At 48.0% G+C, this 26,725-nt stretch overlaps 1 protein-coding gene across 2 annotated transcripts in view; it reads left to right on the top strand.

Moving 5' to 3' along the window:
• The window catches only part of FHL3 (four and a half LIM domains 3), a 267,881-nt gene that overhangs the window by 199,678 nt on the left and 41,478 nt on the right, over positions 1–26,725 (top strand). For both annotated transcript variants that reach the window (XM_086956438.1, XM_086956437.1), the window contains one exon: positions 12,336–12,510. In XM_086956438.1, coding sequence (XP_086812564.1) covers positions 12,336–12,510 — 175 coding nt within the window. The remainder of the gene's footprint in view (positions 1–12,335; positions 12,511–26,725) is intronic.

Here is a 26,725-nt window from a genome sequence, read left to right as displayed (position 1 = left end):
TTCATGGAATGTTAAAGGCCTTAATTCCCCTCAAAAGCGTCAGAAGGTGTGGAAATACATTATAGATCATCATTTGGATGTGGTGGGACTGCAGGAAACTCATTTGGCCCATAGGGACGAAACCAGGCTTAAGAATAGGCAATACCCACTGATTTACAAATCCTCTGCCACTACTAAGCACCGGGGGGTGGCACTCTTTTTCCGTTCTAAACTTCAGTTTCAACCCATGGGGGTACGAAGCGACAAGGAGGGTAGATGGCTGATGGTGAAGGGGATGCTCCTGGGCAAGCTTTGCACGTGGGTGGTTCTCTATGCGCCGAACACGGGCCAAAATGGGTTCCTTGAGGCTTTCATGAGGGAGGTGGGGATTTTGGGGAGGAAGCTTTGATAGTAATGGGGGATTTCAATTTTGGTTTGGGACAAGGGCCTTGATTGCTCGCACCAATAGAGGACAGAGGCAGGCCTCTTCTCCCCTAAGTTGCGTGACGCTATGGACAGTCTGGGTCTTATCGATAGCTGGCGCGCCCTCCACCCCCACGCTAGGGACTACACGTTCTTTTCCCATGTTCACCACACGTACTCGCGTCTCGATCACATCTTTCTAAATCAGTCGTTACAGGGGGACTTGCGGGAAAGTAGGATATTTCCACTCTCTGTATCAGATCACAGTCTTTTGGCAGTATGCTTGACTTGGGCCCCGGAGACGTCCCCACACCGGAAATGGTATTTCCCTATCTTCCATACACGTGACCAGGAGTCATGCAAGAAACTCAGGGTGACCATTGGCGAATTCTTTGAGTTTAACAAAGCTGGGGACACCTCGGTTTTCACCCAATGGGACGCCTTTAAGGCGACGACACGGGGCACGTGCATCGCGTTGAACTCCGCCCTGAATAAACTTAGGCGCGAGGAAAGGGAGGCGCTGGAGGCGGAGCTGGTGACACTTGAAACTGCGCATAAGCAGAATCCTTCTCGAAGGACGCTTCGTCCACTTGCTGCAGTGCGGGGTAAACTCAGGGCCCACTATAACAATCGGGCGGAGTATACCCTCCTGCGCTTACGGCGCCTTTCTTACGCTCAAGGCAACAAAGTGGGGAAACATATGGCTCGAAAGCTCCGCGATAAGCGTGAGAGGGAATATGTAGGTGGCTTCCACGCGCCCTCCGGCGCCGTGGAGCATAAGGACGCGGCCAAGGAGGAGCTCTTCGGCAAATTTTATGCCGCCCTGTACTCGGCGGATAATCTGGAGCCGGAAGAGCAGCGGGAATACCTAGGGGCTCATCCACTTCCGCAGGTTTCCAAGGAGTGGAATGACCTTCTGGAAACCCCCTTCACTAGGGAGGAGGTGTTGACTGCAATCAAGTCCCTTAAACCGCTTAAGGCGCCTGGCCCAGACGGCTTCACGGCGCCATTCTATCAGACCTTTGCCTCTGAACTGGGGGACTTTCTGGTGACACTTTTCAATGGCATGAGGGAGGCGGGCCAGACTACGGGCACTATGGCAGAAGCGATGATTTCGATTATCCCCAAAGCCGGGGAGGACCCCTCCAAGTGTGAGTCATACCGGCCCATAGCTCTATTAAATGTAGATGCTAAATTATACTCCTCCATCTTGGCTGCTCGGCTCCAGGACCTTATGCCTGCTCTTATCCATCCCGACCAATCGGGATTCATAAAAGGTCGCCAGACCCACGACAACACCAGAAGGCTGATTCATCTGATCGAGAAGCCTAATCGCTTTAAGATCCCGGCGGTCTTGGTGGGCCTTGACGCTGAAAAGGCGTTCGATCGGGTGGACTGGAACTTTCTCTTTAGTACGTTGAAGGCCTTTGGTTTTTCTCCCAAATTCATCGATATGCTTCGGGCCAACTACCATAGTCCTCGATCGAGGGTCATGGTTAATGGCCATGTTTCACCCTTCTTTGCACATTCCCGGGGTACGCGGCAGGGCTGCCCCCTATCTCCCCTATTCTTTGCGCTCAGCATTGAGCCTCTGGCCCTTAGAGTGTGGGAGTACCCGGACATTGTTGGTCTCCCCTTTTCGGGAGAGCAACATAAAATTTCCCTTTTTGCTGATGACGTTCTATTGTCACTAGCAGACCCGGGGAATTCCCTCCACGGGTGCAGGAAGTGCTCTCTCAGTTTGAAGCAGTGGCGGGTTTCCGGGTCAACCCCAGCAAGTCATACATCCTCAACCTCACGCTACCATCTGCTGAGGTGGATCGCATCCGACCGCTCACACCCCTGTCGTGGGCCAGCTCCTCTATACAGTACCTTGGGGTCCGGCTGACCTCATCTGTTACCACCTTGTATACGGCCAACTTCCCACCTCTGCTGGCCCAGATACAGACCGAGCTTAATCGATGGAAGCCCATGTTCATTTCTTGGCTGGGCCGCGTCCATGCAGTTAAAATGACGCTGTTCCCCAAGCTCCTGTACCTGTTTCAAGCACTTCCTATCGCCTTGGAGGGGGGCTTTTTCAGGCGTGTTAAATCCATGATCCTGCGCTATATCTGGCAAGGGGGCCGCGCTAGACTTTCCTTTCTCACGCTGCGTCGGCCCCTAAAGAAGGGTGGGGTCGGCCTCCCAGATATGCACCTCTATTATAAGGCGGCGCAAATCCGAGTGCTGGTCGAGTGGACCCAGATGGAATCGGAGAAGCACTGGTTGCATATGGACAGGAGTGTGGCGGGGAGATCGATATGGGACCTGGTCTGGAAGGTGAAGGGGGATCGCCCTCGTGACGCCTATATTAGCACTCCTACGAGTACCACCCTGAGGGTCTGGGACTCGGTTTCCAGCGATGAGAGGTGGACCTCCTTCCCGTCCCCCTTCACCCCTATCCATTTTAACCCGGCCTTTCCACCGGCTCTCGTGGAGGGCCCCTTTGACGGGTGGAGAGCGGGGGTTGCCACGCACTCACACACTTGTTTCATGGTTATGAGCCGCTCACCTTCCATAATTGCATGCGTGACTACGCGGTGCTACCGTCCGAGCGTTACCGGCATGCCCAAATGCTGCACTGGGCGTTGTCACCGGAGGTGCGGGATGCAGCGACAAGGCCTCCCACAGATTTCGAATCCTTTATCACCCGCGCAACGTCCATGAAGGGGGTGATCTCATTCCTCTATGGTCTTTTATTGGCCACTGCTATCTCGCCTCGCCCTAAATATGAGTTTTTGGGAAGAGCACCTGGGGCGAGATATCTCTGACGAGGAGTGGACTCACCTCTGGCATGATTTACACAGATTTAACCATTCCATTGACCTCAGGGAGGCCCATATGAAAACAATGCTGGATTGGTATCTTTACCCGACCCGGTTGAAAAAGATTTTTCCCTCTGCGTCGGATAGATGTTGGCGAGGATGTAGTCTCTTGGGGGATTTTCGCCATATTTGGTGGGACTGCCCTGTCATTCGCCCCTACTGGGAGGAGATATTGTCCCAGATCAAGGATGTGCTGGGTTACCCGATTCCTGACTCGATAGGCTTCGTGCTCCTGGGTCTCCGTGACCCGCTCCTGGAGCATTAGACTAAGGCGGATAAACAAATCCTTTGGCTTTGCATAGGTGCGGCCAAGTTGACCTTGGCTGCGGCTTGGAAAAAGAAGGAGGCCCCTGCACTTTCCCTCTGGTGTGCTAGGCTGTGGAAGTTGCTGAGTATGGAACGTATGGCGGATGTTTTCAGAGGAGATTTCAAAAACTTCATCTTTAGGTGGGGCCCGCTAGTCCGCTTCCTTTCTCGAGGCTTACCATCGGCGGTCTGTCCGCCCTCTTTACGTGCACTCCATTTGTTTCAAGTGTGAGAGAATGTTTGGATGTGTGCCTGTTGCTTGGCTGCCACCACTGGGGGGAGGGGGGTTGGAGGGTTGAAGGAGTTTGGGGGGGGAGTTTTGTTCTGTCTGTCTCTAGGGGGGGGGTGGGTCTTTATGTTACACCTCGCTGCATTGTTCTTCTTATGGCCGAGACGTGAGGAGGCGCAAATTGAACTAGTCGAATAAGCCCCTGACTTGGATGGCTTCTGCCCGGTGCCACTGTGAACCGAAGCCTTTCTAAGGACTTCTCGTCGGGGACAACGTTGTTGGCTGGCGGACTTTGAGAATCATCCTGGCTCGGGTTTCCGCGTTGTACAATCTTCAGCAATATTACCACTCCTTGACCATGCAGAGTGAGCTCCTGCGAGGGCTTTTGTTGCATTTACTGTGTTTCTATCTTTTCTTACATCTTTCTCTCTTCCTTCTTGTACTTTCAATAAAAATATCTTTAATGAAAAACGACCAGCCTCTGGTGGGTTATCTAACTGGTACACACCAGCCTGCCACCATGAGACATGTTTCTAGACCCTATGGTGGGAGCCTTCACTCCCGGAGCCCAGAAACAAAGCCTTTCCTGGCAGAGGTGTTCACACCTCTTCCAGGCCAGGAGGAGCCATCTGTGGCAGGTGAGCTTCAAAGGCCTGGCAGTCTTTGTAATGCGACCCCAGCCTCTTCTGCCATCAGGAGCAGGCCCCCTACCTGCCCCCCTCCTTTTCTGTGGGAAACATTAGCCAGCCCAGAAGGTGTGCCCCCTCTGCCAACTCCACCCCTCAGGTTGGGGGAGGCGAGGTGAAGCCCACTCTTCAGTTCCTGCTATCTTGCAGATGGCAGGAACTCCCCAATCAGGATTAGGGATTGTGCATGCTCCCCCACGTGGGGGGAGCACACCCAGGGTGCAGACACCCTGAGGTCAGTAGCCCATTGGCTACTGACCTCGAGACCCCTAAAATGCCCCCTAAATATAGTATTCAGGGGGCAGCCCTGAACCAAGCAGGCAGATTCCTGCAACCTAAGAAGAAAAAGGACAAAAGAAGACGTCCAGCAGAGGAGACTGCAGAAAACAACTGACTTGGACCCAGCCCTACCAGCCCGTCTGCAGTTTCCAGAGATCATGCACCAAAAATCGCCTTGTCCTGCAGCCAGTGACCTCCAGAACCCCTGGGAGGACTGACTGCCTTTAACAAAGACCGGATCTCCTGTGACAAGCAGCTCTGTTCAGAAGAAACACCAAAGAAAGACTCTGAGCCTGCTGAGGAAAAAGAAACCCAGTTGCCGGTCATTTGACCACTGTGCCACCATCCCTGAAGGAGAAAGGCCCTTTTCTTTCGGTTTTCCCTCCTATTTCTCCTGCTTCCTCCCTTGACTTTCTGTCACTGCTTCAATCAGGTTCCCACTTGACCCTTGTCCAGCGAAATGCCTAGGAAGAGTGGCGCCGGCAGTTAACATCTTGCTTAACCCACTGCTTAACTCCTCCTTGACAACGGGAGAGGTTCCTATGGCTTGGAAGCATGCCTTGATTGTGCCGCTGCTTAAAACACCACCTCTAGATCCCCTTGCTCACGCCAATTACAGACCAATCTCCCTACTTCCCTCTCTGGCTAAGGTGATTGAGAAGCATGTGCACCTCTCCATCTCCAGCTTTATTGAGAGTAATAATATCTTGCACGACTCTCAATCAGGCTTCCGTGCGGATTTTAGCACGGAGACAGCTCTTCTTGAGATCACCGATGCCATAAGAGAGACTTTGGATGGTGGGGGTAAAGCCATCTTGGTCATGTTGGATTTGTCGGCGGCTTTCAACACCGTTCCCCACGACGGCCTCCTTTTAAGACTCTGGGAGATCGGTTTTCGTGGGACGGTGTGGAAATGATTTAAGTCTTTTCTTACCAACCGCCGACAAGTGGTCTGGGCACCCCCGTTTTCCGCCGAAATGCCACCGCTGGAGGTTGGGGTTCCTCAAGGGTCTATTCTGAGCCCCACCCTTTTCAACATCATTATGGCCCCTCTAGCGGCGGTGGCGGAATCTTTTGGTGCCCGGATCATATCCTATTCTGACAACACCCAGCTCCTTTTTACGTGCAACAAGGGTGAGGATTTTGACGGCGGCCGGATTAAGGAATGCTTGGGCGCTGTATTTGACTGGTTTCAGAGGCACAGTCTGAAGTGCAATTCCGATAAATCGGACCTGCTTTTCTTCGGATGTCCGCCAAATCCCTGTTGGAAGACATGGTGGCCCCGCGATATGTTCCCGCCTGATGCTGCCTCGTCAAAAGCCAAGAATCTGGGTGTCCTGTGTGATGATGATCTCTCCTTTAGACGCCAGATCTTAGGGCTGACAGGGAAATGTTTTGGTATCCTGAAAATGTTGCGGAAATTTCTTCCACTGCTGTCTCTGCAACATAAAAAAACTACTATCCAGGCCTTGATAGGCTCGCGTCTCGATTACGAGAACGTTCTCTACCTTGGCCTTCCCAAATACCTGATGGCACGCCTGCAGGTTGTGCAGAATTCGGCTGCCAGAGCCATCTTTGGATTACAACGAAGATCAGGAGCTTCGGAATTACTCAAGAGACTGCATTGGCTCCCAGTCTCTAAGAGAATTACTTTTAAGGTCATGACCCTCGCCTTTAAGGCCCTCCATTCTATTGGCCCAAATTAACTTGGGAAGCGTATGGCCTTCTATGCCCCTAGGAGGACTTTAAGGTCTGCTATGCTGGCTAAAGCCGTTGTTCCTACCATCAAACGTGCTCGCATCGGAGGTCGTTCTTTCCGGTACCTGGCACCTCGATCCTGGAATGAGCTTCCTTTTTCTTAGAGAATAGCCAACAGTCTGCTCTCCTTTAGAAAGGAACTGAAGACCTGGCTTTTCTCCCAGTAATTTTCTGTCGGCCCGTGGTTGGTGTTGTGTTGTGCATTTTCCCTTTTAGTTCTCTTTGCCAAAGCGCCGGGACACTCCTTAGAGTAGCCGTGCGCTATAGAAGAGACCTTTATAACATAACACCTGGAACCACCACTGCACCTGTCGCCTACGCCCGAAATTCGAGTGCCCTACCAGTACCAGCGAGGTCACCCAGTGCTCCAGAGTCTGAGTCCACCATGGGTTGACCCCTCCAGGACTCCCAGGCGTCACCTGCAACCTCTGCACGGAGACCCCCCAACTGTGAGTGGCCCGGTAAGGTGAAATCGACCCCAAAAGACACCCCTGCTTTTAGCCGCCCTCCACCCTGGAGAAGAGAACCTGAGGTGCACCTATGTCCCGAGCACTCCAACTTACCTGCCCAGCTTTTGGTTCCTCATGGAAGTCTTCCTGGACCGAGCCTGCAGCTGAAAACCAAAACCGAATATCCCCTTTGAAAACAACAGGGCACCCAACGCCAAACCAGCACCCTGCACCCTGAGGGTGCACATTTTGTACTAAACAGGATCTCCTTTTGTCCTGAGCCTAACACCAGGAGCTTGGCTCCAACACCCAAGTGGCCTGCTCGCCAGCAGCCACCAACCACCAACCGTAGGCCCGCTATCCCCCATTGGATAACATTGGGCCCCAGCACTCTGCAAACAGCCACCCTAGTGCCGCTGAGGGTGTAAGTAGAGTACATCCCTGACCTTGGGGGACCCCTGAGTCTACCTCAGAACCTCAACTCCCACTACCAAATACTTACCTCAAAACCGATGACACTATTTTCTCCATAGGATAACATTGGCTCTTTTTCTTGGAAAAGTGTGGAGTTTGGAAACCTAAAGAAATTCTTTAAAATTGTACTGTTTAACAAAAACGATGTTACTTATCTTTTTTACAGGAAATGCCCCAGAGTAGTATCTAGGTATACTACTCTGTGTAAGAAAAGTAATCCAGAAAGTAACTTAACCTGGTATTTTACTGAAAAGCCCATCCAAGTCTATGTACTGCATTTACAAAGTATTGCATTTCATGCAACCATATTGTAAGTAAAAAAAAGTTTACAAACTGCAATACTACTGTAAAGTATTTATTGCTTACCTGTGCTAGGCTTGCTTGGTTCTAGAAAATAAAATAACTAAAGAATAATTTTTTACAAAAACAATTGGTCTGAAGTTCTGTCTTTGAGTGTGTGAATTAATTTGCTGACTGAGTGTGTACAACAAATGCTTAACACTGTCCTCTGATACTGACTTACTGCTTGACCACTCTACCAAAAATAGAGAGTGATGTGCTATCTAACTTTACCTCTGCCAACCTTTGGGGTTCCACTGGACTCTGTGCACATTATTCCTCACTTTGGTATAGTATATACAGAGCCAGCTTCCTACACGAGTGATATCTGAATAAATCACCAGAGGCACAAGGAATCATAAGAAGATAGTATTGTCCTTCACAGGTTTTGGTTTGCCTTGTGGTAGTCCAGGCCCTTTGCACCTTGTGGCTGGGGAAGTGGAGGCTATATGGGCATCTTCTCAAGCCTTGAATGGTGACACCATAACCTCAGCTGCTACAAGGCTGACCACCTGGCAGCTGACAAAAAGAACTACTTCAAGACTCGGAATGGAACCATCCTAGCTCATCATGAATTGAAATAGTTATGAGCGTTTTCCTTTCAGAAACAGAGAACTGATCCCCACCACTACTGATGATTGTTCCTCGTAAATACATGAAATGAGTTTGGTAGGTGCAGCCCTGCTCCGGATAAATTGAATTGTGCCTTTTTTGATACTGGTGCGCTCAATTGCAAACACTATACTCTCTGTCAGTCGGCATATTTTGGAAAAAGGTAAATGATTTGTCACATTGACGAGGCATACAAGGGCCATGGAGCAATTTCATGCCGGGTGGACAATTGAGTTAAATAGTGAGTAAATATATAAGCTGCCCACAGTACCTGGCCTTCATGGACTTGTCAACCGCCTTTTATTGCCTAAACAGAAATAGGCTGTGGTCAATGTAAATTAAATTAGGGGTAGATGTTGCATTAGTCAACTTCCTGCATGGTCTACATGAAAATGTGGGCACCAGGGTACAATACGAACAGTCAGGTGAATTTTCTGATGTCTTTCTGTATTTAAGTGGGGTGTGTCATGGGTGCGTATTGGTACTCATACTTTTCATTCTATATAGCACTGCTCTGAATGTCTCAACTAATTCGATCAGGGATGTGCCGAAAATTGCAGACTCTGACGTTCCAGCTTTATTATTTGCCGACGACGCAGTTTTGTTGGCTAGAACTCCGTGTGCACTACGCAATCTGGTGGAATATTTTGTATCATTTATGTGTACCTTAGACATGAAAACAAATTTCAGGAAACCACATATTATGGCAGGAGGACCCGGTAAGAAAGAACTGAAAGTTTTAAAACTGAGCGAAAATCCTCTTAATGCAATTGGGAATTTCTGCTATATGAGCCTGGTGTTTGACTCAAGTAATTCCTGGCAGACACATGTAAATGCAGCTCAGCGGAAACTTGGAAAGGCAGCGGGCTCTCTTTTTAACTTAACTTAACTTAGCTTAGAAGGACGGTAGGTCTACAATTTCCCCATTTATTAAAGTGTATAAAAATCAATGTGTTCCCATAGCTACATATGGAGCAGGGATATGAGAATGCCATAAAGCTGCTGCCATTCAATTAGAAGAAATAGAATTTGCAGGAGTTTGTTAAACCTTCCACCTTCTAGTGCTCACTTCTTTCTCCACACCAAACTAAATTTTGAGTACATTTTATATAGTATTAAACTGGCACCCCTCTTGCTCTGAGTGTGTGTGTGGAGTAATGACGAGGCACGTTTCAACAGGGCAGTAATAAAGGATGTCTTAGTCTGGATAAGGGGGCTTTCCTTTTCCTGGCTGAATTAAGTCATCAAATCTGGCTGATATCGATCTCCCTGAACTGTTTAGTACCCCTGGTTCAATCACTAATACTGAAAAAAGGGTGATCAAGTAGAGGTTTGCTGAAGGCACTTCTTCACAAGTGATTTAGGATACTAGTTGTAAACATACTATCTGCCATTATTACTCCACCTTGGCGACACTCAATACCGTTCTTTATCTTACTGTAGAGTTAACCCGCTGAGAGAGGTCTCTCGTTTTTAGGTTTTAGGTCGGGGATAGTTTGGCGTTTCGCATAATTTTTTGATGGGTCTAGTGTGTGGTGCAGTTTGCGGCCTCCTTTTCCTTGCAATGGTAGGGCAGAACAATCGTTGCTGCATTTAACGTTTTTTGTAGTTTTTATGGTAAGTTTTTTCAGCTTTGTTGCAAACCTATATTCTAAAAGTTAGCCTTTCACAATCAGAACTGTAGCTTAGTTTTAATCTTTCATCAAATGTTAAACAGCCCTGATATTTGTTATAGCATGTGCTGTTATCTCAAGATGGTCTTCCGTAGTAGAAAATCAATGGAGGGGAGTTAGCTGGGTAGGTGTGACAATTACATGGATATTCTTATATTCTATTTAAATTCAACATGTTTTATGTGATGAATCTATTTAATTGTATGGCTTTGTTAGGCATTTGTTATTTATCTAAAATGTATAGATTTTTTATCCTGTGTTTTTATGTTATTATTAAGGTAAAATATGAAATTGAACATTGAGTTAAATGCTCCTGCTTACGTCTAGGGGCACACGTTTTAATCTGGCAGGGTCAATTAAGCTGTTCATTACTCTGGTTGATAATGGAGTACAATTAAATTAGATAATAATACGACTTGCCATTTACATTGCAAAAGTATTATTATTTCTTTTAGTTCATAGTATTTTGTTGAGGTCCCTATGGTACCTCCGTTCCACAGTCTTTCTTGCAAAGGTGATAACACTGACGGGGAGAAATTGTTATTGTTTAAGCAAGTACAAATTTTGTATAATTCAATTTAAGGACGGTTTAATGCTTCCTTGTCCTTATAATACAATTTCTATCTTTCATGCACACCGGTCTTATAAAAAAATACTTTTAAAAAGTTAAAAATTGGGACCCCTGGATCTGACAAGGTAAAACGGGAAAAATGAAATCAAATTCTGAATATTACTTTGCCATGCATCCGGATGTTTCTATAAAACTGAATTGTTGTCTGTGTGAAGTTTTCAGCACATCAGCGGCAACCTGTGATCTTTAAGGATGGAAAGACCATGCCATAATTTCAGGATAACTGAGATTTACTGAAATGATTCACATTTGAATACATTTTATGTACGTTTTTTGCATGTGGAAATCAGGCATGGGTCATCTCTCTTAATCCAATGTTGGGTACCCGTAGAAATCACAATTGGTGTAAGAGTAGAGTTATGTGCCTTCTTCACAGTGCAGGTGGCTTGGAAATAACATATTAAACTTTCCTTAAGTACAGGTGTCAGTGATGCTGTTGACAATGTGCATTATTGAACACTCAAAGCCTTCCTTGAATGGAGAAAATGATGGACTGAGAGAGGAGTGAAGTATTAGAAAATGACACTGTTTAACCAAGTCATACAATATAACAAAAACTGACGTACGTAGTCTTTGTCTAGCTCGTCATAAGCAAGTCTAAACAGACCAAAAGCATTTTGAACCCCTCCACAACCCCCAACTTTGCATATGGTGACAGGTTTGGCCCCGTAAAAAAAGAAGCGAAGTAACTTTTTTTAAAAGCATAGTGTTTAAGGGCTGAAGTATTTGAACAGTAGATGCAAGGTACTATTAGTAATGGTCATGCCACCCACACAAAGAGTCGTCATAGCATCACTAAGGCATTGAAGGGACAGTCTGTTGCAAAGACTGGACTGTGATTTTCTATTGGCATTTCATTAAATATAGAACTATTGTGAGGTTTTCCTCTCATACAGCTTAGAAAAATCAAACCACACACGAACAGGCAGATGTGTTAGCTTGTGACATTTAATCTGTCCAGGATGATTTCATGTCCTGTTGCCTCCTTGAGCAGCCATTTTGTACCTCGTCTCCATCTTGGATTTCATTCAAACTGTTCCTCCTATTTCTTTCCAGTTGGCATTGCTTTTTTTTCTTTCTTCTGTAAAGTTTTAGTAATTGTAAAACCCTCTGTTGCGTTCTGTTCTGCCTTCTTTGTCACTTTTTCTGTTGCCCCTCTGCTCTTTTGATTCAACAATACAAAAGTGCTGTATACCTTTTGCGAGTCTCCCCATCCTTCACTTCCCCTACTTCTTTACATCTCTACCCTCCCCTTCAGATGAACATTTGATTTAGTTTTGCATAGTATAGGAGAGGTTTGGTGGTCAAAGAAGGTAAACATGTGCTTTATGGCCCAAGTTTGTGACCCCCATTAAAACATTGTTTGATCTTGGGCAGGCTACTGTATCGCCCTCTGGCATATGTTAGTAGTTAAATCTAAGGAAAGTTGAGACCAAAACATTCCTCTGGTGTGCAGATTGTGGTCTTTTCACCTGTGCACGTCTTTTTAATAATTCTGATTAATATGGGTAGTGTTACAAGCATTGGATTTTGCTGGTCATTGCTGCAAATAGGAGTTTTTTTTGCAGTATGAAAGACCTTGATTGTTCTTTTCACCCAGCTAACATTCTTTCCCTGTTTTTGCGTCTGGTAGGAACTGTACTACGAGGATCGCCATTACCACGAGCACTGCTTCCGGTGCTTCCGCTGCGACCGCTCCCTGGCAGACGAGCCCTTCACTTGCCAAGACGAAGAACTTCTCTGCAATGACTGCTACTGCAGCGAGTTCTCCTCCAAATGTGTGAGCTGTGATAAGACGGTCATGCCAGGTGAGCTATGCTGACAGCAGCGCTTTAAGTGGGATGAAAAAACTTGGGGGAGTGGTCTCTAAGAGGGGCGTGGCCGGTGTAATTAAGGATGTGGCTTATAAACACTAAGCTAAAACGCTGTGCTTGCCATAGTGTCCTGCCCAACTGGTAATTCACTGTTTCTGTCATTGCATCTTGATATATAATACAAGTACATTACACCTAGAATAAGCCAGTACTATTGGCTTTGTCAATGGTTGTTAGTTGCATAAGATAAATAGGCAACAACGATGGCTTTGCTGTATATAACATTGAAAATGCTTCAGTTCTGAAATCATGAGTCTGGGAACTAAGAGTCTCTTTGACGTTACCTGAAAGGCAATGAAGGGTGGCACTGCTGCAGAGGGAAGATTTTTTTTTCACCCTGAGGATGAAGGCCAAAATGGAGAGCCCGATAAGGACTCGTCTCAGCACCTGCTTTTTAGAAATGCCGGTGCTGAGCACCGGCAGGACCCGGCCCACTTAACCCCTTCCATGCGGCCGCGATTCCCCTGGTGTGCTGTAAACAACACGAACAGGGGCGGGCCGTGACGAACCCCAGCCGTCATCAGCACACGAGCACCGTAGTGCATGACGGCTGGGGTTCGTCATCAGCATGGAAGGGGTTAAAGCCCAAACTGACAGTCTGCAATATGCGGCTTACGTACTCGCTGATCTCGTTGAAGTTTCATCTGCATGCATGAAGGTTTGCAGAGGTTTTTCCAGACCTCGGATGACTGGCCGCTTCTTCTGTGTTTGCCAGGTGTCGTAAGTATAAAAAAAAATTCCTCCAGGGAAAGAAAAAATAGAGTCGGTATTGCCATGTAAGCTGCCTTATTATTAATAAAAACCACAAGCTTTCTCAAAACATAAATCTAAAAAATACATTTTGATGAAAGAGCCTGGGGTCCGTAAAAGCATTGCACTTGGTCTTAAAGTCAAACCCCTTGTAACCCCCCCTGGATGAATGTTCTGACTTTGTGCGGAAGCACAGACTGCAGCATTAGGTTTGCCAGAGAGCATTAGGAAAAAGTCATGCCAGTCAGTGATTGGTCGGTTCAATGGTTTGACAAAGGTTTAGAGGGACTCTAATGGCCTGTTATTGATTCCACTATGGCCCAAATAATTGGTGAATGAAAACTCATCTTCATGTGGGCTCTTGTGAAATGTAGTATCCCAAAAATACTACAAGTGGGTAAAAGCTGAGTATAACAGTCGAATTGAGACTGCCTACCTAGCATCCCTAAGTAGGGGGATGACCCCATTAATTGGACATCAGGCCTTTTTACTCTTTTGAAACTTTTGCCAAACAAAGATCAACTCCTATCGTCTTGTCGGTGTGTGGGATTTTGCTCGACCAATGTGGCTCTGTTATGTAGTTGCGCCAAGGGTCTTGATTTCCGGGATTCTCATTTGATCCTACTTAGGGTCTGATGGTGACCTGTGTGATGCCGGTGGTCTGGAATTACCGGGGCCAGAATTACTGAGTCCAGACAGTAATTACTCCCCTGCACCATCATATTATAAGTTATCGTGTGGGCCCAGAGTGAAGGCAGGTGCCAGGCAGAGGGAGCCTTTCTTTCTCCCCGTGCCACAGGAGGTCCGGCAGTCGCTGTGCTTGTGTCACCCAAGTCACTCCTCGTAAGCAAGCCTTGCGAGGAGCCCTTGCGACATGTATGCCTCAGCTGCTGCCCGGCCGTGCCCTAGCATGACCACTTTATAAAAAGGGACATACCATAAACCCTTCATGCATTGAGACATCCTAAAGCTACTATAATTAAACCACAATGGAAGATCAGAGTATGCAGAATGGTTGGCTCACTTATGACTTATGTGGGAAAGGAACAGGAAATTGCAGATTGTGTCACATAATATAAAGTAAAAGCATTAGATTTTGGTGTATTATTATATAGCTCGTCTGTCATCTTAACTAACATTGATAGAAACAGGACCCAACATGAGTATTTTGAGAAGAAACTACTCGTTCAGCAGATCCTACTGAAAATGTTATTCACCTGCAGTTAATTAGTTTGTTGTGCATGGGACCACATTTTAATAGCGCTGTCCTTTGAGCCCGACATACCAAAATAGAATGTGTTACAGAAAATGAGCCTACTTTGTACACTTTCTGTTGTCAAAGGAGCATACTTTGTTCCACCCGTTCTATTTATGCTTTAAAATTGAGCTTCAGTTTTGCGTTCGCACAAAAAGGTCTCTGGAAGCAACTCTTCCTAGTAAGTGCGTGTCCTCTTTCTTATGCATGTGACTCACGTGGATACATGTTAAGAGATGAAGCCGGTTTGGCGTTCTTCTAATTTTTGAGTGACCTCCTGACGTAGTTTCCGTGTTGAGGGCAGAGTGTATCACGCAAGGATGAACTAGTATCCACACTGACACCTAATATTTACATCGAAAAGAATCAATATGGAAACCATCAGTTTATGATATCCCCACCACCTGGGCAAATCATCCTCGCTTCAATATTTGAAGAGTGAAATTAGCAGGTAAAAGGTGCCCAGTTTACAAATGCAGAGTGCCATCCATTGTATTGCACTACGCATGCATTTTAGTTTTTAGCTAAGTTATATCCGTTTGAGACAAAACATTTAGTTTTGCAGTCTGCAAGTTACAACCAACGGAGATGGTGAGTGAGGCCTAAGAATCACATATTTCCCTTGGCCCTGGAAGGGCATGTAACATAACCTCTTCACATCACAGAAGCTAACATGAGCTCTCCGTATTATAGGACCTTACTACTTTTTTATTTTCATGGACAGTATGTGACCTGCTCAAGTCATGTGATTTAATATAATTTATTTATATTATGGAGAATAACAAAACCTCTTAAAATCTTGGAGTCTAACATGGTCTTTTTAATCTCTTGGAACATAATGTCTCATCGCGTCATGTGAAATAACATAATTCCTTTATATCATAGAACAACACAAAGATAGAAATGTAAAATAATTGATAGGATTCAAAGATTCAAAAAGTGGTTAGTTTCTGCTGAGATTGCATTCCGGATTCTGGCTTTTCCCTTCAAGGGCCACATTACACAAAGTAGCCTAGGGGCGCAGCAGGCTTTTTTGCCCGCTTTACCTGCCGCGGGGCACTTTGGTATTACAGAAGGGGCCGCAGATGCTTGTGCGTCCCCTTCTGTATTACCGTCAGCTTGTGCGCACATATAGCGCCAGCGCTATCTTCAGAGGGTGCTCCTTCATTAGCATGGGGCGTGGCCCATGCAAATGAGGCTATCTCTCTGCCTCTGCTCCCGCGCCGTATTACAGGCGCGGCGCAGAGACAAAGAAGCTCTCAGGAGGTGCACTGGCAGTGCGCCTCTGATGGCATTCCTCTGGAGGGGGGGAGACAGGGTTAAATGGACCCCCAGACATCCCCTTGCAGGCGGGTACAGTCACTCACTGCAACCATCTGTAAAGGGATCTCTCTTTCCCCTTTAAGGTGCAGACGGGTTGCCACCTGCACTGTGAAATATGGAGCGGCTGCAAAGCAGCCGAACCGTTTTTCACAGGAATGCGCTGCCCCTGGTTGAAATGAAAGCAAGATTTATAGAGCGCATGGCTGCCCTTGAGCGTCCCAGCGCTAGAGATAAGGCAGAAGGAAGGAGGGAAGTTAGGGGAAAAGCCAGGTCTTCAGAAGCTTTCGGAACGTAAGAAGGTTGGGTTCTTAGAGCAGGGTGAGGGGAAGGGAGTTTCATAGCTTGGGGGGCGATATAAGAGAGTCGGCGACCCCCTGATCGAGCCCTTTTAATCCTAGGTATGTGTGCCAAGTGAAGATGGGAAGAACGCAGGTTTCTTGGGGTTCCATGATGTCTAATCAGGTGTTTTAGAATGGGGGGCCCTTATCATGGAGGATTTTATGAGTCGTACAAAGCGTTTTAAAGTAGACCCGTTCCTGCAAAGGGAGCCAGTGTAATGATCTCAAGGAGGGCTTTGCAGAGCTCCTACGGTTGGTGCCTGTTAAGAGCCTAGCTGCAGAATTTTGTACGCCCTGTAATTTGGCAATTACTTTTTTGGGGGCACCGAGATAAAGAGCATTACCGTAGTCGAGTCTAGATAATAGTAGGCTCTAAATGATAAGCTTCCTAGTGTCTTGAGGAAGGAGGGGGAGGATTTTACGAGTGGTTCTGAGAATGCCATAGCATACACCTGCTGATTTCCTATACACCTGCTGATTTCCTGGTTCACCATATTGCGGAGCATTTTCCTTCTTGAACCGAGTGCACCTTTTAAAAGGTGCACCCGGCACAATGAAGGAAAGTGCACAATCCGCATAATAAGATAATACGACCCCTGGTGTGTTGTGAAGCTGTAGTTTCTCTCATTTGTGAATTGTAACGGAGCTGTGGTTTTTCTTCTCTCAGAGGGCGAGTAGTGTTGTGTTTATTTACTGAGGTCTGACCCAGAGCTTGGCTTATCTCGTCCTTCAATGCCTCTAATATAGGTGTGGCCCCCACACCTGTAAGAAGGCCAACAGAAGTGGAATTGATTCTGTCCGTTTGCGAAGATGTCAACTAAAAATGTACTTTCTCTTCACTAAAGTACGTACGAGAGTTTTATTTTCTCTCCTCTTCGAGTGTGTGTAGAAGAGTTGTTGTTCCTCTGAGGCCGTGGTTCCCAAAGTGTGCGCCGCGGCGCCCTGGTGCGCCGTGATGAGAAGCCAGGGGCGCCGCGACGCCGTGCAGGATGTGGGTCGTGAAAACTGCAGCCACAAGTCCTCCCCCTCCTTTGTGCTGCCAGGTTGATCCCAGCCCTCGCCCTCTGAATATGAATGGCTCCAGGGCTGTGCTCATCAGCCCCAGCGCCTTGCCTGCTCTGCCGCCTCATTAACGAGCTGCTAATTACTGGACTCCATTGACTGTGCAGATAAGGCCGGCCAGGGCGGGGGCTCTGTGATAACAGCTAATGTCAAGTGTGCATTTTACATAGCTGCCAAGGTTTCAGATTGTTATGTGTGACATTTTCATGATTTCATTGTAATTATGAGTGAATTTGAACGACTATGAGTGACACTTTCACCCAATCAAAATCAAGCAATGAAGAAAACTAGGCAAACATATAAATATCAGAAATTACAGCCGTCTGAGCAATAAGAAACTACAAGATGATCTTTAAACTGCTCCGAAGAACCAGAAATGGAGGCGCACTAAACTAATGCCCTTGTAAGATCGTACTGTTATATAAATGTGCAATCATGATATTAAACAAGTCTTTTCGAGGAAGTATTTTATTATAGTCCTGTGCACATTTGCAGACATGCAGTTAAATAGGAAAGGTAATACTAAATCAATAAAGTCAGCTGACTCGCGAACACTGACAGGCACTGGACATTAATTGGGCAAGCCTCAGCTGAGGCACACACAGTCACATAACTCACAGCGGGCACCGAGGGTGCGCTGATGTAGTGTATTATATTCTCCCAATTCATTAATTCCCTAAATCAGTCCCGTCTGCCCTGGTTGGCGCACAGCTACCTGCCAGCCCCTCAGCTACTCTATGATGGTGTTGTATGCATTGCGATGTACTTTATAAGATCTTTGTGATTGCAAATAAAGTTTTAAATGGTGATGGCTACTCTGAATCCTTCATCACGTCTAGGCTTGATTCTTCATGTAGACCAGTGGTTCCCAAAGTGTGCGCCGCGGTGCGCCGGTAAAAACATGGTGGGGAGCCACGGCCAACTACCAATTAGGTCAAGGGAGCCACGGGTCAAAAAAGTTTGGGAACCACTGCTCTGAGGGTAGCAAAACTGCGGTTTCCCGCTCCTGAAGGTGCGTAGTGGAGGTGTTGTTTCTTAACACCAAGCTGCGGTTTCTTTCCTCCAAGAAAGTGCATACAAGTTCTTTGGTTTCTATTCCTTAAAAAGTTGTTAACTAAAGTTGTGGTTTATTTCTTTCTCCTGAAAAGGTATGTTGTAGAGGTTTCATTCTGTCTCAGTGAACGCTCCAGATTGATTTTGTTTTTCCACAGTGTCTGATATTTGTTTCTTTCTCTAATTTGAATACATATAGTAGAACAGTGTATAATATAACAGTGATTTCTTTCCTTTTGATTAACTATACCGAGAGCTGCAGTGTGTAAAATTGTCCACAATTGTAGTTCCCAGCCCTGTGTGAAGGCATGAGCAAGAGCCAGTATTTCGTGCTTCTATGTAGGTTTGTTCCTGGGCTGTGGTTTCTATTCTTTTGAGCAGATGTGTTTCCTAGATGTAACTTATTTTCCTCATGAAGTTAAATGCCAAACCTCTCTTTTTTTCTGGTGAGCAGTTGTTGTTGTAGTGCCTGGCCTTTTAAGACGATATGTCATGGAGCAGGGAAACTTATTTCATCCTGAGTAGAGGGGCCCTAGGGTTGTGAATTATTTACTCTTGAGAAGGTATCCTTTTGAGCAGTTGTGTCTAAGGCTGTTTTTACTTACCTCTTCACTTGGTGGGTGTCTTAAGCGTGTGGGTTTCTTATTATTGACCGAGTCTAATGCCGCAACTGCGCTTTTAAATATATTTTTAAAATTTTAAATCTTATAAAGCGCTGCTGACCCACTGATAACTAATGGTGTAAAGCCAGGTTTTTAAGGCATTCCTGAATGGAAGACGTCATTAATTCCATTGAAGAGGATGAGGAAGATTATTCCAAAGACGAGCAGTTTAAATAGACAGTTTGCACTGAGTTATGAGTTTTTTTTGAGCGGATTTGTCAAAATATTTCTTTCCTTTTGGGTTGGTGTGTCCCATGACTTTGGATTCCGTCTTTAGCTGTTGTATCCCAGTTGCTTGTTTTTCTTCTTGAGTAGGTGTATCCTATATCTCTGTTTTTCCGCACTTCGGTAGGTGTGTCCCAGGGCTTTGATTTACCTTCTTGAGTAGCTGTGTCCCAGGGCTCCTCATTTCCCTCATGATTAGGTGTGCCCTATAGCTTTGTTTTTGCTCTCTTGAGAAGGTGTTATCTAGTACTCCTCCCCCCCCTTTATTCTGCCACTGGGTAGCTGTGTCCTAGTGCTCTATTGTTCTTTTCTTGGTATGGTCTGTCCCATGGCTGTGAATTCACTTCTTGACCAGATACCTCCCAGTTTCTTGCTTCCCCCTCTTTAGTACGTGTATCAGAGGACTCTCTTCCCCCCCTCCTGTATAGATGTGTCCCAGGACTGTTTGCCCATATTGAGCAAATGTTTGCCAAGACTCATTTATTAGTACTGGCTTCATTCCTCTGAAGCATATGTGCTTTGAGTTGTTTCTTTCCTCTTTAGTTGGTGTATTCACAGTGTTCGGGATCTTTTCTAGTCGGAAAATAAATGGCACTGTGTATTGTTATTTCTTTTCTCTTGAGACGGCGTGTTCAAGACCTGTGCTGTTTTGTCTATTTTAGCAGATATGAATAATGTTGTTGTCCTTTCGTCTTGAGTTTGTGTCCCTGGACTGTGGTTCTCTCCTCTTTAGTTGGTGTGCATTGTTTCCTGTTGAGTAGGTGTTGTACAGAGATATTGTCTCAACAGATGTTTTCTCCATTTATTTGGAATGTGTCCCATAGCTGCCGGTTTCCTCCTCTGATGTGTGCCTCCAAAGCTGTTATAGATTGTTTTGGCAAGGAGAATCGAAGGTACCCCTTCCCTCTGCTGAGCAAGGGAAGGTTCCACTGGCATCCGCTGGCGATTGAGCACCTGTTCTTGGTCTCAAAGTGGGCTAGTTGATTCCACAAAAACTAAAAACCATGTCGGAACGTAGCAGTGTTGATCCCTAGAAGTCCTAAGAGGTTTCAGTCACTTTCCCTTTCTCTCAGTGCCTTTCTTTCTGGTAGGGTACATCTTTGTACTAAGCGTTTGGCAGGCAGCCACTCAAAACAGCAGTGATCTAAATCTGAATGGCATGATATGCACCATAGCAGAGAAATTAATTTTCTTTTTGAGTGAGGATCTGACACTGTTGCCATCGGTAGCCAACTCTCCTCCCTCTTTTTATCTGTTCTCTGATGCATGCTGTAAAGAGCAGAAGGTCCTTTATGGCTCCTATTCAATAACAAGCATTTGCAATGCAATAGGTCTCGCATTAGGAAAGTTTGAGCTGTTGGTATTGTAAATGGCAAATTTTATATTTATCTGTTGGTTTTGAAAATACCAAAATTAATAGCTTTGTCATGTTCGAGGCATGTGGGCTGCTGAATTCATATCTGTGCATAGTCCGCCACCTAGTGTTGGGTCCGGATGATTGCACATTGTTGTCCTGGAAGAGTCTTCGAAGTATCACGAGATAGGTGGCTCCTCCCCTGGACTACAGTGCGCATGGGCATCGCCTCCATCCCCAGATTGTTTTTTTCCGCCATAGGGTTCGGATGTGTTTTCGGTTCCCTCCTTCGGAACCGATAGTTGTTCGATTTCACTTGAGACCAAAAGGTCTTTAGGCTGGGCGTCGGTATAGTTGCGTTCGGGTTCTCTTACTGACTCTCAGCTCCTATCTCCTACTGCCCTTCCACGTGCTTCGACGCGGACGGGCCTACACTACCGCATTTGCGATGGAGCGGACTCCATTCAAGAAGTGTCCGCTATGTCACTCGAAATATTCGCACCTCGACGTGCACCCTGTGTGCAACACATGCTTGTCACCGGATCACCGTGAAGACACCTGCATGGCGTGTTCAAAGTTTAGGAGTAAGAAAACTTTGAGGATTCGCCGGGCGAATCGACTCCAGGCACAGTTGTCGGCTTCGGCACCCCCACCTGATGACATCTTTCAGGAATCCATCGAGGAGGAGGCCGACGTGCAAGAGTCGGACTCTGCCCCCGCGTCCGAGGAAGAGGCCTACGACGCGGACGAGGAGGCCTGCGACGAAGTCTCCGGTGAGGTAGGGGACGACGAACTGATTTGTGCAGCGATGGGTGATAGCTCAGAGGAAGAGCATCCCCAGACGGACTCCGGGGTTTCCCCCCGTTATACGGCCCAGGTCGAGGGATCGCCTTCGGGCCTTACCCGAGATCTTACTATAAGTCCTGCGTCCCCGCCTCCGGGCCCGGTCACGGACATTTCTGGCAAGAAAACGAAAGTGAAGGCAACCGGTTCCGCACCCTCGGATGCGAAAACGAAACCGAAACTGGCGTTGGTGAAGAAGGTTCTGGAGGCGTCAACTTCCACGAAACCCAAAATGGCCGACTCCAAGAGCCACGCCAAGATGGCCGACCACAAGAGCCGCGCCAAAATGGCCGAGCCGAAGTCTTCTGGGTCGGCGCCGAAGGTGAAGACTTCCGACGCGGCTGCGTCGGCGCCGAGAGGGGTTGCGGACCCGAAGACGACTTCGAAGAAGCGTCAAGCTGACGGTGCGACAGGCCAGGGGGCGTCGGCACCGAAGAAGAGGCCTGACGACGACCGGGCTCTCGGAGGCGAAGAGTCGCTCGAGACTGTTCAGCCCTCGGCATCCCTTACTAAGAAGGTGGGAGAGTCCTTGAAGCGGATCCGACAGTCCACTGTGGTTCCCAGCCAGGACACTGTCGCGCCTAGGCCCACGCCAAAGCCTGCTAAGGAACAAACGGCCATCCGTTTTACCCTTCCTCCCAAGTCGGCGCCGAAGGCCTTCGCGCCTAAGCAGAGCGGACATTCTCAGGACGTATTGACGCCGAAGCAAACCTTGGTGGTATCGAAGCTTCGGCTCCAGCCCCTCGCGGTGGAGGAACGTCGAGAGGTGACGATCGACGCCAACACTGGAAAATTGTCGCTCCTCAAACGGAAGATTACCTCGGAGCCGCCATTGGAACCTTTTAGGATTCCACTTAAGAGCAAGAAGTACTCTGCGGACTCTTCTGCTCTGATCGAACCTCTGTCTCCACAAGACATAGAACGCTCGCCGGCCCATTCCCCAGTGCCTGATGTGGACGAGGAGAATGACGAGTACAGCTATCCTGCGTACTCGGATCCGGACGAGGTGCAGGTGCCCTGGACGGCAGGAGGCGACGCCGACGACCTGCAGTCAGGTCAGGACACTCATCTTTTCGCCGCGAAGACGTCCCCGACGGAGGACTCGGCGGCGTTTAATGCATTAATAGAGAGAGCCGCAGCGAACCATGACGTCGAACTGCACTCAGACCCTGTGGATGCGGACTTCTTGGTCGACACCTTCTCGGTAGCCGAAAAGCAGGTCAAGACGCTACCTATGCTCAATGGGGTGCTGAAGCATGCACAGGAGGTATTCAAGGAGCCCACCCGGGCGCGGGTGGTCAATCCTCGCATCGACAGGAAGTATAAGGCGGCGCCCACGGATCCCACGTATATTAGGGGACATTTGCCATTGGACTCCCTGGTGGTGTCCAACGCTCGGAAGAGGGCGAATTCGCAGTCTACTGGTGATGCTCCTCCCCCAGACAAAGAGTCGAAGATCTTTGAGGCATCAGGCAAACGCATTGCTGCACAGGCAGCAAACATCTGGAGGATCTCTAACACTCAAGCCCTGCTTGCCCGTTATGATAGGGCCCATTATGACACGTTAGAGGCCATCCTACAACATTTGCCTGACCAATACAAGGAGGCGGGGGAGATGCTCATTCAGGAGGGTAAACTCATTACTAATGCATCCATTAAATGTGCCCTAGATGTAGCAGACACTGCCTCCAGGGCTATCAATACAAGCGTATTACTCAGACGCCATGCCTGGCTTCGAATTTCTGGGTTCAAGCCCGACATACAAACCACATTACTGGGTCAGGCGGTGAATCCGGACCATCTGTTCGGCCCTGAGGTGGATGCCTCACTAGAAAAGATGAAGAAAGATACCGAAACAGCCAAATCTATGGGGGCTTTACAAAGTCAGCAGTTTCGGGGTGGTTCTTTTCGCCGCTCCAATTCAAGAGGCACCTCAAGAGGCCAGGCACCCCAGACCACGCAGTACTACAAGGGGAACACCCAGTCCTCGTATAACAACAACAAGGGCAGGGGTGGCTACAGAGGCAATAACATCAAGGGCAGAGGACGTGGAAACAACGCCTCCAGGTCCACCGCCTCCAACAAGCAGTGACGTCTTGTCACTTCCCCCCGATCACACAACACCTGTCGGGGGGAGACTACAGCAGTTCCTGTCGGAGTGGAGATCCATCACCACGGACAGGTGGGTGAGGTCTCTTATCCAGTACGGGTACTGTCTAGAACTTACGTCCACTCCACCGGACATACCACCAAGAGGCCGTGCTATGTCCGACGAGCACTTGACCTTGTTGCAGCAAGAAGTGCTAATCATGCTGCAAAAAGGGGCGATAGAGCTCGTTCCATTGCAAGAACGGGGAACAGGGGTCTACTCTCTGTATTTTCTAATCCCCAAAAAGGACGGATCACTCAGGCCGATCCTGGACCTCAGGCCCCTGAACAGGTACATCAACTCAGAGCACTTCCATATGCTCACATTGCAGCAGGTTCTCCCCCTGCTTCAACAGGGGGACTTCCTAGCAACGCTGGATCTGAAGGATGCATATTTCCATATTCCCCTGCATCCTTCCCACAGGAAGTATCTCAGATTCAAGATCTTAGACCAGCATTACCAGTTCAGAGTCCTGCCGTTCGGGGTCACCACGGCACCAAGAGTTTTCACCAAATGCCTAGCGACTGTAGCAGCGCATCTCCGTCGCCAGCACGTCCATGTCTTCCCATATCTAGACGACTGGCTTATTCAGGCAAAGACGGAACAACAGTGCGTAGACCACGTGTCACGCACCATTCACCTCCTGCACGATCTGGGATTCTCTCTGAACTACCCAAAGTCCCATCTCCAGCCTGCCCACGTGCGACAGTATCTGGGCGCAACGATCAATACTCTGGCGGCCACTGCGCAGCCGAGTTCAGTGAGAATCGCCGGTATCCAGGCGCTGATCCAACGATTCAGACCCCAGACCTCGCTTCCGGCGAGGGTGTTCATGCAGTTGATAGGCATGATGGCCTCCTGCATCTCCATTGTCCCGCACGCGAGACTACATATGCGTCCGCTTCAGGAGTGCCTGGCACGTCAGTGGACTCAGGCTCATGGGCAACTGACAGACCTAGTGTTGGTGAGCGGTCGGGCGTACAACTCTCTGCATTGGTGGAACCCACAAAACCTTTGCAAGGGCCGACCATTCCAAGAGCCTGTCCCACAGATCATCCTGACAACGGACGCCTCTCTCCAGGGATGGGGAGCGCATGTACTCCATTACACGGTGCAGGGACTGTGGACACTTCAGCAGAGGAAGATGCACATCAATGTGTTGGAACTGATGGCAATCTTCATGGCCTTAAAGGCGTTCAAAGTACATCTGTGCAACAAGGTCGTGTTGATCCGGACGGACAACATGACGGCCATGTACTACATCCAGAAGCAAGGGGGGACACACTCTCCACAGCTGTCTCATCTGGCTCAGAGCATGTGGAAGTGGGCCATTCAGAGGAACATCTTCCTCATGGCAGAACATCTCCCAGGCAAGGACAACCAGATGGCGGATCTGCTCAGCAGGCACAGCCATCAGATGCACGAGTGGGAGTTACATCCATCAGTACTCCAACCGTACTTCCAAAGGTGGGGTCATCCAGAGATAGACCTGTTCGCCACAAAGGAGAACGCAAAATGCCAAAGCTTCGCCGCCAGGTTCCCACACCCCCAATCACAGGGCAATGCGATGTGGATGAACTGGTCAGGCAGATTTGCGTACGCTTTTCCCCCAGCGCCTCTGATACCGCTGGTGGCACGCAAGCTCAGGCAACACTCGATGACGCTCATCCTGGTTGCTCCAACGTGGGCTCGCCAACCATGGTACACCACGTTTCTGGAACTCTCCGTGGTACCGCATCAACGGCTTCATCTCACTCCCAGCCTTTTGACGCAGAGCCATGGCGACATTCAGCACCCAGATCCGCAACAGCTCAACCTGGCGATCTGGCTCCTGAGGTCCTAGAGTTCGGCTATCTCAATCTTCCTCCCGACTGCATGGACATCATTCGGGAGGCGAGAAAGCCCACCACGAGAGCTTGCTATGCGGCTAAATGGAAGAGGTTTGTCGTCTACTGCGTGGAGTACAGCATTGACCCGCTAGACGCTTCCATTCACAACATCATATGCTACCTTTTTCACCTGTATCGGTGTAATCTAGCGTACTCTTCCATCCGCATTCACCTGTCGGCTATGGCAGCATACCTCCAAAATAGACAACACCTGTCACTCTTTAAGGTCCCTGCTATCAAGGCTTTTCTGGAAGGGCTCAAAAGAGTCATTCCTCCAAGGACTCCACCAGCTCCAGAATGGAACCTCAATGTGGTTCTTACAAGATTGATGGGTCCTCCCTTTGAGCCACTACACTCTTGCGAGCTGCAGTTTTTGACCTGGAAGGTGGCGTTCTTGGTAGCAATCACATCGCTACGGAGAGTGAGCGAGCTGCAGGCGCTCACCATCCAAGAACCTTTCTTCCAGGTACATGCCAACAGGGTGGTGCTCCGCACTAACCCTAAGTTCTTACCCAAAGTGGTCTCGCAGTTTCACATAAACCAAACAATTGAATTGCCGGTGTTCTTCCAAAACCCAGAGACGCTGGCGGAGCGGATGCTCCACACACTTGATGTAAAAAGAGCCTTGATGTATTATGTGGACAGGACAAAAGATTTCCGCAAAACCAAACAACTCTTTGTTGCTTTTGCCACGCAACACAAGGGAAATGCAATCTCCAAAGCAGGAATAGCTAGATGGATAGTAAAGTGCATTCAGATATGCTACGCTAAAGCTAAGCGCACTCTCACTATCCCACCGAGGGCCCACTCCACTAGGAAGCTGGGGGCCTCTATGGCGTTCTTAGGTAACATTCCCTTAGAAGACATCTGTAGAGCAGCCACATGGTCTACCACTCATACTTTCACCAAGCACTACTGCGTAGATGTGCACTCAAAACAACAGGCAGCTGTTGGTCAGGCTGTTCTAAAAACTCTTTTTCAGACTGCTGCAGCTGGCACGGGCGGCCGCCGCTAATGGAGGGACTGCTATGTATTCTATGCACAGATATGAATTCAGCAGCCCACATGCCTCGAACTGCAAATGCTACTTACCAGTATGCATCTGTTCTTGGCATGTAGGGCTGCTGACATTCATATCGCCCACCCTCCTCCCCGGCGCCTGTAGCAGCTGCAGTATGTATTCATATACACACATATGCTCATAGCATGGTCATCACTCACTTCTTCACTCCATCTCTGCCTATGG

The sequence above is a fragment of the Lissotriton vulgaris genome, chromosome 2_1, assembly GCF_964263255.1.
Source record: "Lissotriton vulgaris chromosome 2_1, aLisVul1.2, whole genome shotgun sequence".
NCBI classification, from domain to species: domain Eukaryota; kingdom Metazoa; phylum Chordata; class Amphibia; order Caudata; family Salamandridae; genus Lissotriton; species Lissotriton vulgaris.
The sequence above is the reverse complement of the archived record's forward strand: the minus strand, read 5'-3'. Positions and strand labels throughout refer to the sequence as shown.